The following is a 13495-nucleotide window of genomic DNA, read 5'->3' on the forward strand; positions in this document are numbered from 1 at the left end:
ATTCTTTTAATATGTGCTTTCTCATTCTTCAGAATCCTATCTGCCATTATCTTTGAGGGACCGGCCAAAGCAAAAGGCGGCAGGGGGGAGCAGAAAGACACCACCACATTGTTCAGTGTGGCAATACTCCCCATCCCATCTTTCCAGGGAAGAATATCCTAGAGATTGCTTCGCACTCACTTAGTCCTATATATAGCAGTCGAAGCAGACCATCTTGCTGCTCACCGTAGCTGTGCTGCCATGTAATTGACCTGGTAGTTCAGGACATTTTACCCTCCCTCAATAGTGGGAAGTCTAAGGGTTATTAAAGCTACTCTGGGGCTTCCCTCATTCCAAATAAATAGCAGAAGAGAATCCATATCTTTGAATATCTTGGCTGGTAGCGTCTAAGGTATGTTGAAAAAGAGGTAAAGCAAGTGTGGCAACATCATTATTTTCGAGAGTGAGACACTAACCTTGAGGCTAATTGGTAATTTGGTCCTGTAAGCTATGCTGTCCTTCAATTGCTGCATCATCTTACCAATGTTACCTTCGATCATGTCAGTGGTTGTGTTCTATATACGATACCTAAGTATTTACATGTGCGTAGTTTCCATTTCACCCGAGTCATCCAGCTAAAGGGGGGGATGGAGACTTCCATTGCGACAGGACTAACCGGCAAGACACTCGTCTTAGCCCAGTTGACCCTCAGGCCTGAAAGAGCACTTAATTCCCTCAATATCTCTGTAGCCCTTAAAAGTTCATGAGTGACATCCTTCAAGTATATTAAGATGTCGTCAAGGAGTGGTAGTGAGACCTCACTGTTTAATACACTACCAACCCTTCTAGGACCAGTCAGGCTTAGTTTGTTAAAGCTTTGCTCAACCTTGGGTAGCTGTGGCTTCGAGCAGTCAGTCTTCAACAAAGGAATGAGTAAGGCATCTAAACAGCACCAAAACAATTGAAGAAGAAAGAAACAAGATTCTCAAGAACTCAGACACCAATTTATAAAAATAGGTTGCTTTTTTACAATTTTATGGAGCCCAAAATTAAAAAGTACACAGGAGGGGTTCGGAGATCCAGCGTTTTAAAGAAACAATAAATCAAGACTTTTCACTCACCCATGAACAAGTATTGGCAACTTCAACAAATTTTACGCTTACAAACTTTTTCAACAAAAAGTTACATCAAGGCTGAACGCAGTCACTTGGAAGTACTTTGGGAAACAAATTCTGGCAGGGAGTGAGTTAAGGTGACCAACAAGGTCCGAAGAAACAGTTAGCTTCACCAGAGAGGCAGTCCAGTCCCTACTCTAATATCTACTTTCCATTGACTTCTATGGTGTGATCCTAATGCTAGGGACACAGGATGCTGACGATGCAGCACGGTCGATCGGGGTCTTCCTGGGGCTACTTGTCGGTCGACTGTCTAGGTGGGGGGACTTTGGCTACAGAGGTCAGTGTCCCACGAAGTCCACTTTGGTCCAGCAAAAGTCCATTCCCCACTGGACTACAAGTCACTAGGCAAAACAAAATAAGCCGTTCCCTTCTTTTGGCAATATATTTCCTTTTGGGTGACCAAAATGCCCTCCGACGGCTCTCCCGAGACAAGCAGACTCAGAGCAACTGAGCAACTTTTGGGCATTGGGTCTTGGTCTCCCGGGCTGCACTGTGATGTGAAGCTACGATCTGATGATCTGGGATAACAACTCACCCAGGCAGGCTTCCTTAGCTTTTGTGGCCCTGTCCTGCTAACAGGAAGTCTGCCAACTGACTCTTGGAGTCTCCGCTTCTGCCTGGGCTCAGGGGACGAATTCTCCTCGAGCACGACACAATAGGCACAGTCCTATCTTCGCTAGCCCAGGGACCAGCAGGTGCAGTCCAACTTTGTTGCACCCTCATCTTTGCTGGGTGCAAGGTCAGCTGGGCAGCCTTTCTTCGGTCCTCTTCTCCAGTCAAAGTGAGATCTGAGTGCTGGATGCCAGGGGGTGTCCCTTTTATGCCCATAAAGTGTCCTTAGGGGAGATGCTACTTGGTCCCCTCCTGCCTGATGACAACTTCCTGTGTTGTATGGCATCTAGCTTTCCCAGAGAGCTCTATTCTGCCCACTCTAAAGATGTCTGGACCCTACTGTGTGGTACTTGGTAGCCCACCCTTGGGGTGTGGCTACCTCTGGGCTACACACCCATGGGAAAAACAGTTCGGCAACTGTTTTCCCTCTCTGTCCTCACTGCCAGGCTGTCTACCTAAACAATAGAGCAGTCCCTCCCGTGTGTGTGCACCACTTGCCCTACAAAGGTGGTTTCCCCTTTGAAGCTCACCTTTTTCACCAAAGCCACCCTGTGTGTCTTCCTGCTAGGTGGAGGTAACACCCTCTCTATTGGCAGGTCTCTATTGTTACCTTTCCTGGGAGGCATTCATACGTCTCCCAAGGCGGGTAGCAATCTGTCTGGAAGAATAGTCTTTGTGTGCTATCAGAAACAGGCACTGGAAACCTTGGGCAACCAATGTGTCAACTTACTAAAGTTGCACTTTGCCCGTCAGTAACACTAAATTTTATTTAATTGGATATCCTGCACTGATTCATTTAATACCTTGAAGTACCCACCTCAGTAGTCCCAATCAGAAGTTAGCACAGCTGAAGTGTCAGCTTGTAACTCTGTACTTCCAAATGGGGCTATCAGGTCTCTCATTGCAAAAACAGCTACGGAGAGTTTTTGCTGCTAGAACATGTGAAACACATGTTCTGCTTTTTAATATGCTGCACCCTGCCTTAGCACTCAATAGGCCTGCTAGAGGGTAGAGCCGCACTGGCAACTGAAAGCAACCCTGGCAATTTTATCAGACCGACCCCCCAGTAGAAAAACCGGCGCCCACCCTTCCAGCCTCTCGGGGAAACAACTGATGCCCGTTACGGCCAGTCCAGCCCTGCTAGAGGGGTGACATATATATATTAAAAAGAGGAGGTTTGAGTTCTCCCATTGCTTTCAATGGCAACGTCGTGTTAACAGTTTAAACTCTCTACCGTTCTGCAGTTGCAGTCGTGGAGAAATGTTTTACTTTATCATATGCGTGGTGGCACAACTGGTGCTGCAGCCCGTGAGTGACACTTTGTCTTATACGCCCTAGGTACCCCTCGTGCCATAAACTAGGGACTTACAAGTAAGTTAAGCTGGGCCAGTTGGTTATAGGCAAATCAACCGTGTACATTTTTATGGCTCAGAGAACACACACTGAATTCTAATTAGCAGGGCTCATGGCATTTCAGACCCATGACACCAGTGCCTACTAGTGAAAATGGGAGAAAAGAGTGGGGGTAAACCTCAAAAAGCATGTTTCCTCACAGAAGTAATATGGTCTGCTCCTGCAATATTTATACCCAGCTGTGGTCTCACCTTACAAAATCAATTCAGTCCCTACAGCTATAGAATTAATTGAATGCCTTATTCAAATTCAGTGAGGAAAACCAAAAGGTAATGGGTGGAAAGCTGGAATTATTCTCAAGCACTCGGGCTACATTCTAGTCCATAGTTTTTTGCCCACTAGACCAGCCATATGCAAATCAGGCTTCAGCCTTTTCCACCAGGAACTGTCCAGTCCGAACTGCTATAAAAACTCGAATGTGTGTGAGTATTGCAATATTACATATATATGCCATTTCTGGCTTCACAGCACTACGCACTGAGAAGGTGCACCACATGGTATGTGCCCAGAGAAGACTGGCCCTTGGAGGCAAGCAGAGTAGGACTGGGTACCAGGGCACCTCTGGTGATACCAGTGCACAATACAATACAAGCCAAGTGGCATTCTCTGCAGTTATGTCTACAATGTCATGGTGAGTACTCAAATGCCGTGCTTTACCCAGGCTTCAAGTCACCTGTTTAGAGAGTGGTTCAACAGCGCAAAATCTGAGCCCAGGCGTATAACTTCTATGTCCCCAGGCCCATGTATACCAATCAGTCTCGCCCCACAATGATACCTTAAAATGGGAAAAAGAGAATGGAAGATCTTGAACCTGAGGGGTTGTTGAATTTGTTGCATCATAATGACAAAAGAGGGCAATTTGTGGCATAGTGGAGGCATTAATTATAAAAAAATAGCTCATCAAATGACCAGGATGCCTATCCCTTGGGAAAGGACACACTGTGTTACACAAATACTGCGCTGAGGATGGTGGGACTGGGAGTAATGGAGAGAATTGGTAAATAAATCATTTCTATATCTGCACTTTGTGCTCCAAGAGGTGTTCACTATGTTTATTTTCTCCTTGCAGTCTCTTCCATCACCCCAGTCTGTACAAACACATCCACAAGAAGCACCACGAGTGGACGGCGCCGGTTGGCGTGGTCTCCCTCTATGCTCACCCCCTGGAGCACATGGTAAGTGCCAGAGGTGATCCATGGATTAAATCCGACAAAGGGAGGGAGAAAAATAAAAGCTGTGAAGGATAACGGGGAAAAGGATGGAAGGAAAGGAGGGCAAGGTTGTGGGTTATAAGGAAGGTGTTTGAGGTGAAGAGGGAAAGCAAGAGCAGGGAGTTGAGTAGACATCTCAGGGATTACTAGAGGAGCAATGGGAAGGGTACAGTACCAGAACAGTGTGGTCTAAATATTGTCTGGCAAAACTATAGTGTCCTTAATATAGATTTCAAAAAGATCCCCCCTTTGGAGTTAATAATAGCAAATCTACTACTATCAGGGATATTTATGGAAACAATATTTAGTCCACAATATTTATGTCAGACTCTATTTTCGTTACCAATATGCTGGCACACAAAAAGTGAGCAGTGCAGGAGTTGGGCCAGAAGAATGGCGTTGGGTAAACAAGGGAGGGAGGGGTGAAGGGGCTAAATAAGAGGAAGAGATTAGTACAGAGGAACAGTGAGCTAGAGGAGAGAAGGCAGGGGAGATAGGGAGTGGTTAAAAATAGAAGGGAGGGGGTTTAGCTAGAAGAGGGATAGAATTCTGACAGAAGAGAAGTTAGTTATCAGAGCAGTGGGTATTTGAGAGCCTGCTGGTTACTTTCTAAAAAAATGCGGGATAAAAAAGGCGTTGTAAAGGCATGGGAAGTATTTCCTTGCGGTGTTCCGTCATACAACCCACTATCACACTGTGTTTGATCTTAGTTGGTGTCTGTGTCTTTTCAGTTGTCAAACATGCTACCCCCCATGGTGGGCCCTATGATCATGGGTTCCCACGTGGCCACAATCATGCTGTGGTTCTGCCTGGCGCTGCTCAGTACCACCATCTCACACTGCGGCTACCACCTACCCTTCCTGCCCTCGCCAGAGTTCCACGACTTCCACCACCTCAAGTAAGTAATGCTGATCCTTAAGTCCAAGCCTCTGATGTTTACAAACTACCCCTACTCAGCGTCAAAGGTCTGCACTTTCTATCTCACAATGTTATGTACTTTCATAAATCCCCAAACATTACGTAGTCTTCAATCCCCCCCTTTTACTTTTGATCTGCGCTGTAGGTGTCTTCAAGTACTGTTAATTGCACCCTTAACTCCCGGCCAGCACCCACAGCACTGCAGTATGTAACCCCACACATCAAGTAGATTACCCACCTATGGACGCACTTCTTGACAGCTGTAGAAGTACTACAATACAAAGAAACAGCACACCTTCAATAGCTCTCAACTTGTCCCATGCATTACCTGTGGGCGGGACAGTGCAACCGGTTACAGACATGTGGCGCCTAAAAGCCCACTTAACTTATAATACTGGAAAAATACCATAAACAGTAGACAAATAGATCAAACATCCTATCTCTCTCTCTCTCTCTCGATCGATGTGGAAGAAGGTCAACGCGCCAGTACGGTCCTTACCCCTACCAAAACTAATGATAACTACCTCTAACCTCGGGGGACCTATCACAGACAGGCCAAGGACCAATCTAGCCTATAATAGTGATCAGTCGAGCCGTGCACCTACGATCCCTGTGGAGAGACAAAGTCTCTTCCTCTGCAGTCGAGCCTCCCGTAAGTGCAATGCATAGTTAAATACCGACCTAGTAATGCCACAACACAAACCATCACCAAGGCTAAATCACTCAGAGGTAGGTCTCTTTCTACCCCAAAGCATATACATATAGAAAGTGGCTGCTGTATACATGACACAAATATACACAGCAGATTCTTCCAAAATTAGAGGTAATGTGACAACACTTTTCACGCACAAGTACCCTTCAGGTGTCTGAGCAAATAGTTATTGCCTTGAAATAGAATACATCCTTAAAAACTAAAAGGAAGGTCTAGATCATTGGTGTCCAGCACAGGCCTGGAGGGCTGGATTTACATTAAGTTAATCTAAAAGGAACATATTTAAATAGTGGGTTGTTATCTGAAAATCTGGCATGGGTCTGGCCGTGCAGTAACTACATTGGACACACCTGCAGTAGACAAAACAAACGCACGCTCTCACTGGCTTTATTTCTCTTCCTCCTCTGCCTTTCTCTTTCCTTTCCAGCCCGAAATATTTCTCTAAATGTTTACTTAAAACGCTGAACAGAAGAATACACAGTAAAAAGCGTGTTAACAGATCTATTGCACAGATGACGAGGGCCCGATGGGCAAGTACCAAGGGGCATATCAGCAAGGACCGGCGATAATTATCGCTCAGCGCTCTTAGCGTGAGTATAATTATCGCCGGCTAGCGTGGATTTTTATCGCTGCGATAGCATGCTATTAGCAACGCTTATCTCAAAAGCGATAAAAATCCTAGCGCTAACTGCCTAATGTGAGATTATCGCTGGAAACCCAGCGATTATCTCACGAAATATGGTGTTAGCTTGTTGATAGGAACTCACAAACTTAGCCATGATATCCACCTTCCATAGGGTATCATTGCTAAGTCAGTCCTGAAGCAGGCGTAAGGAAAGTAGCGATAACAGGGGTTATCGCTACTTTTCCTGCCGCTATGCTTCATAGCGTGGGGCTTGATAATAGGAGAAATGTCGCTTAGCGACATTTCTCCTGTCAGGTCAGGTCAGGAACGCCCACTTTGCATCTCATTAGAGATGCAAAGCTGGGCGTTAAGAATAGTTGCGCTAATGCAAGGTTTCACGCGTTAGCGTGACCTTGCTAATTAGGCAATAAAATTATCGACGCTTCTCGGCCGAAAACGGCCGCAATAGCGGCGATAATTTTCTATCGCCGCCTTGTAAATATGCCCCTAAGTATTTAAACAGTGTCCTTCCTTAACTGGCAGCCAATTCAAGGCTGAAAGATGGGGAGAGGTATGTTTTGTATGATGTAAACTTACATATTTATTTTAGGGCATCTTGTGTAGTGATGGACACTTCAAGATACCTTTAAGATCTGTGGTTCTGACAGGTGTAGAAAGTCAACCATATGAAGAAAGCCTTTCCTTGAGAAGTTGTGTTCTTGCACTCTGGTAGCTGACGTATGCTTTCAGTCATCGCTGGCTTTGGTCTCCTCGTCAATTTTTGGGGATGCAGTGTGAGGTGCATGGGGTGAATTTTTGACAGACCTTGAGATTGTCTGAAAATGACAGCTTCCAGCTGTTTCCTGAAGTTCATCTTTTATCTGAAGGCAATATTTAGGCAGTGCGACCTTGATTTTACAGCTAGTGCCTGAGATAAGTATAGTGATGGTCAGTTTTGGGTTCAATTTGGTGCACAATATTGTGAACTTAATTATTTGCTCCATTGGGAACCAGTGGAGCGTTTGTAAAGCAGGTGTTATGTGATCGTCGTTTCAGGTTCCAGCTGGTCGCCTGATTTTGCATCTTTTTCAATTTTCCATATGTGGATTTGGTAGTATGATGGTTCAGTAATCCAAGCGTGTCAGGACCAGTACAGTAGTACTGTGGCAGCTTTGTATAGTCATAGTAGGGCAAGGGCTACATATGGTATTGTTTTAGTGTCATATTTATTTAAAGATCACTTAGCCTCTATATGTCCTCAGTATTGGCCGACTGCGAGCACAGATGTACTATGGTCTTGATTATGGTTTCTCCACAGAGTAATTAGGGTAGTGTTGCTTTCAATATAATAATATAACTCCTAGTTTAACTGTAGCGCGCTCTCAGCAGTCATAGTTTAGTTGCATGTCCCAATATCGTCTGTGGGAATGTGGTCCCACCATCGTCTATATAAATATCGTGTGATATAATTATTGTGTCCTAAACACTGTTTGCAAAAAATGTATATAGGGTGTAGAATTGTATTATTAACTCCAATGAGTTGACATTTTTATACACTAAGGGCCATATGTAGGTAATTTCTATTCACCGATTCCTAAATACCGAATTTTACCGATTCGGTATTTAAGAATCGGTAAATAGAATGTAGGTAAAAAATCAGTAAATTTTACCGATTCGGTAATATTCGTTATTACCGATTCGGTATTTACCGAATCGGTAATAAGGCATACCTTCCCATTCATTCCTATGGGCCTCAATGAATGGGAAGCCATTCAATATTACCGATTCGGTAAATACCGAATAGGTAATAGGGGGAGCATATTCAAGGGTGGCAGGGTGTCACATTGACACCCTGTTGCACCCCTGAATCGTGCATGTGTGCACATGTGGCGCACAATCTGCCACATGGCACTTTTAAATAAGCACAAAATTGCTTTTGAAAAGGTATTCGGTATTAACCATCAACTTGTAGTTGGTGGTAAATAACGAATCCTTAAACCAAAAATGCACTCACTTGAGTGCTCCCTACATAGGATTTAAGGATTCGGTAATTTACCGATTCGGTATTTTACAGATTTCTTAAAATACCGAATCGGTAAATTACCTTATCCTTCAATCCAGCCTCCTACATCTCAAAGAGCTAAATATCGGTCGGTAACGGAAAATTTACCGATTTTCGGCCATTACCGACCGGTATTAGCCCACCGACATATGGCCCAAAGTATGATACCATTTTTATGTCAGATGATATTCCAACAACAATATTATGGTATGTCCATAGCATGGATACAGAGTTGGCATAATCATCGTGCTTTGTCAATTGCAGTATTTCTTAAAGTATAGCCATAGTTTGTTCGAGTCTTCATTTGGCATTATTGAAGCCTTAGTATTTATGAATAAAAATGCTTAAAATAGCATGGGCTGTAGAGATTTCTGGATGCAAAGCCACAAGAAAAAGTTTAAGCCATATTGTAGGAAAAAGTAATTTGTGGAAGGGGGCAATAGTTAGACAGGAATTTGAATTAAGATGCATTTTACCGAACTTGAGAGTTCTGTTTCAATGGATGAATGAGAAGAGCTGTGTATTTTTAAGAGTGACAAGTTGGGGGATGGGAACGGCTAACTCTGAGGGGATGGGGATCGTTCATTCAATAGAGTGCTTTAAAGCGGCATGAGAGTCCACAAGTGAACATGGTCAACCATCCACAGCATTCTCTACATTTTTCATTTTCAGTTCCAGGTCAAGCATGTAAATTGGTTTAATCTAGTGTAATTCTTATCATGTTGAACGTTTAACATTTGTGGGGATAGTCTGTTCAGTTGTTTAGTTGGGTGATGAAGAAAACCTATTGCCCTGCTAGGTCTTGGAATGTCTTGACAATCTTTCCTTTTCACCCACTCTTATATTGACTTTCCAGATTCAATCAGTGCTTCGGAGTCTTGGGGGTGCTGGACCGTCTTCACGGCACTGACAGTGTGTTCAAGCAAACCAAGGCCTGCGACAGACACGTGCTGCTGCTCAGCCTCACCCCGCTGACCGAGACCATCCCCGACCCCCCGAAAAAGGCCCAGGACTAGAAGTCTGCCTTCAGGGGGATGGGAGTGCACCATGACCCTCCACTTATCGCCTCGAAAGAGGGACCTAGACGTGTAGGCACTATATGTAAAGAATAACTGATTTAGGATTTGGCATAGAGACAGCTGATTAACGCTAAATATGCATAAAGACTTGCAGCGATCAACTTATACATGAGAAAACAATATTTTCAGGGGTATCCAGGTGAGGAACGTAAGAGGGGACCTGATGGGTAGAGCTTGGTGGGGATGAGAGGTATAAGGGTACTCTTTTGGGTCCAGCAGCCTTCGCCTTAAGGTGAAGGAGAGCATGAGCAGGCTGAATGTATTGTATTCTGGCTTTTTAAAGTCTGCTTATAATGTTCGTCTTTTGTACTTCCAGAGCAGACCTCATAAATCTAATGTCAGGTTGCTCTGTCCTCCCCACAAAGGCTTTGGAGTGGGCCACGGAGCAAAATCCTCTGTATCTTCTGACATGTCAAGTGTGGGCAGGTGTCGGGTCATAGTTGCCAAGCTATGGTGTAGGAGTGCCTGGAGCCACGCAGTGGATCCCCGCCATTAATACAGTGTTGATGTATGGCAAGCTCTTTCCATTTGGAACCTGTGTCTCATTTGGCCTTCTGATGTCATCACATGTTGTGCATTATATTTTGCTCCTGGACTATGATGTTGTCTAGCACAGTGGAAGCCATTGGTCAGCACATCGTTATATCATCTATGTTGTGAAAAGTGTACCTACATTGGTCAGTGCTATGCAAATACAATTGTAACGCTTTTTCTATGTAGGCAGCTCTATACAGAGATAAACCAATCAGAAAATCGTTTTTTATTGATGTATTTATTGCTTTTTAAAGTATTTGCAATTATTATTCAATGTCAGCACCAACATTTTCCTTTTTGGGTGGAGCAGGGAAACATGGATGGCACCTGAACAACAAGACGGCAAGCGAAATGGGCAGTGGATCTAAAGCGCTATCACAGCACCCACACCGTTTATTTATTTTTGTATTTTATAGAGCGCAAACTTGACCCTTTAGGGCAGAGGTCTTCAAACTTTTGTAGGTTGAGCCCCCCCTGCTGAATCTTTTTAGATGTTGGGCCCCCCCACCGCCTAACATAAATTTCAGAAACCTGGCACACTACACAATTGGCCGCCACGCGCGTATCATGGGCCATATCCGACAAATAATGCTCAACACAATAAGAGTGTTTAGGACACTGCAGGTTTGTGAGTGGGTGTGGTGAAATGACAGAGGCTTATTACACAGCTCAAAACACAATTTTCTAAGATAAAATGTGCGCAAATTGTTTTTACTCGGATGCTTTGTTTTACACATGACATATATTATTAATAACACCACCAACATAAATGTGACGGTGTGCCTGCTTGTCGCCACAGAGACGGTCAATCTGTGGATGGATTTTTGCTACTGCCCTCCTCAGGTTGTGCTCCACATTCAGTCTTGAACGGTACTTAGTCTTTAATACCACAAGTGCTGAGAACCCAATCTCACATAAATAGGACGTGCTGAAAGGCAAGAGAGTTTTGATAGCAGTTTCTCTCAAAGCTGAATTTTCTGCAGACACTTTCAGCCAAAACAGTGACTGTAAATTCTAAAAGTGTTTACATCTAATATTCAGAGATAGTGATGTGTGGTTTCACTGTTGTAACAAAGCAGCAGCCCACTAATTTCACAGCGAATATCTGTGATATCTTCCAATATCTCATAGACGAGGACCCATTTTGATCTAAACTTTTTTTATGGTTGTTACAAGAAACAAAACATTTCTCTGCAAATAGTAAAAGACTCTCTCACATCAATCACATTAAACAGAAATGAAACAAAACGGTATTTACAAGAATCTGTTTAGGAATTATTCCAGGCCATCAGGGCAAAACAAAGTTGCCTCTATCAAGGGGCCCCCTGAAAGGCTGGATTGCAGTGCATGTAAATGTATCCTTTTGTAATTTAGGACAAAAACCTTGATGGGGCACGACATACCCATACTTGTGTACAGGAGCGCAACTAGACCCGAACTTCAGGTGGAGGCTTAGACTTCCAGCCAAGGCTGGCTCTAGCACTTATCGCACACAGTGCAACAGTCTGTTTTGGCGCCCCCTCCTCCATTTCCTCCTTCTCCATGAATTCTCTCACTACCACTCACTAACAATGCACCCCATCTCTCTATAGCACCTTTCTTGCAAACATTTCATTTTTTTATAGCACTACTCATTGTTTACTCACAGTCAGTTCTTTGATCTGCATTGTACACATTCTTTGTAGCAGGCACATTAACCCTCTGTGCTGTGTGGGTGGCAGGACTACCCATGTGAGTGCATGGTGAGCCAGGGTAAGTAGGGTAAGAGGAGTGACTGCAGGGTGAGTGAGATGACCATATGAATTTGGGTGCGGATGTAAGTGCAGAGTGGGACGAATGAATGTATGGCTAATGATGGGCTTATTTGAGTGAGATTCCAGATTGAGCAGTGAGGGGGATAGGTGAGTGAAGTGTCATATGAGTGCAGGTTGAGTAGTGTGCTCGTGTGACTGCAGGGTGAGGTACAGGGTGAACAGCGCAAGTGAGTGCAGAGTGATCACTGTGATTGCAGAGTGAGCGGTGTGCTCATGTGACTGCAGGGTATTTGAAGGGAGATTGGTGTGAGTTCAGGGCGAGTGGCATACGTGCAGTGTGGTCACTGTGAGGGCAGGGTAAGTGGGTGAATGGTGTGAGTGCATGGTGATCAGTGTGAGTGTATTGTGATCGCTGTGAGTGCAGGGTGAGCAAGAAAGTGAAGGGTGAGAATGAGGAGCGAGTTGTCTGAATGCATGGTGCATTCCCAGACACTTGAAGTAACTCAGCAGGTTATTGACGGAAGTGTAGGGTTTCAGATATGTTAAACTATTGCTATTATGGCATTAACCAGGGTTCAGGGTGGAGGAAATAAATGTGCTGATCTTGCAAAAAAACTTCCAGTTTTATAATTAGGGTTGCCAGCTCATTATTGTGATGTCCCAGGAGGTATAAAAAATAAGCAGTCACCTAAAGCTGTATTGTCAGCACTTGTCTGTGCATACTTCGAACAGCACATATAAATAGAAAGCACTTTTAATTATGTTCTAGGGCTACTTGAATGATCCATGACTGATAATAAAATGGAAGAAAGACATAAAAGTAACAGTACAAAGAAATAAATACTTCTTTATTTATAAGCATATTTAATGTCAAGACAAGTAATTTGCAGGCTGTTTAAACAACACATGGCTGGCTGGCATTTTTCTTTTGGCAACTTGAAGCCCTTTAGCCCTGTGGGGCAATGTGTGCCTGCCTGTGTAATTGTAAAAGAAATGTTGTCTCCTTTCTGCTAAGAGCTAACCCAACCAGGACGGGGTTTCTATCCTCCCAGGACGGGGTTAAATTAATAGAGCTGAAATGCTTCAGCTGCAGTGGGAGGCAGGATGTCTCCTAAAACTGAAAGAAAGTAACAGTCATTTCGGCTGCAGTGGAAGGCAAGGACTCTCCTCTGCTCTATGAAATCGAACCAAAGGAAAAGGACTGTCTGTTTGCTTTCGATTTTATCAGAGGAGACTTTCACCTTCCACTGCAGCTGAAGCATTTCAGCGCTACGAATTAACCCCCCTGCTGGGACGATTAAAAAGAACTGTTCGCTCTTAACATGACAAAGCATGAGCCCCATCTAATTCCCTCCCGCCCCCCCCCTCCAACCCTCTGTTACCGGAGTTCTGCCCAACAAAAATTTCCATTTGAATTG

At 44.1% G+C, this 13495-nt stretch overlaps 1 protein-coding gene across 3 annotated transcripts in view; it reads left to right on the forward strand.

The window, feature by feature from the left end:
- The window catches only part of FAXDC2 (fatty acid hydroxylase domain containing 2), a 162699-nt gene extending 152152 nt beyond the window's left edge, over window positions 1–10547 (forward strand). For all 3 annotated transcript variants that reach the window (XM_085617632.1, XM_085617630.1, XM_085617631.1), the window contains 3 exons: window positions 4252–4357; window positions 5125–5291; window positions 9567–10547. In XM_085617632.1, coding sequence (XP_085473758.1) covers window positions 4252–4357; window positions 5125–5291; window positions 9567–9726 — 433 coding nt within the window. In that variant the 3' untranslated portion in view covers window positions 9727–10547. The remainder of the gene's footprint in view (window positions 1–4251; window positions 4358–5124; window positions 5292–9566) is intronic.
- The last annotated feature ends 2948 nt before the right edge of the window (window positions 10548–13495 follow it).

This window comes from Triturus cristatus, chromosome 7 (genome assembly GCF_964204655.1).
Source record: "Triturus cristatus chromosome 7, aTriCri1.1, whole genome shotgun sequence".
Classification (NCBI taxonomy): domain Eukaryota; kingdom Metazoa; phylum Chordata; class Amphibia; order Caudata; family Salamandridae; genus Triturus; species Triturus cristatus.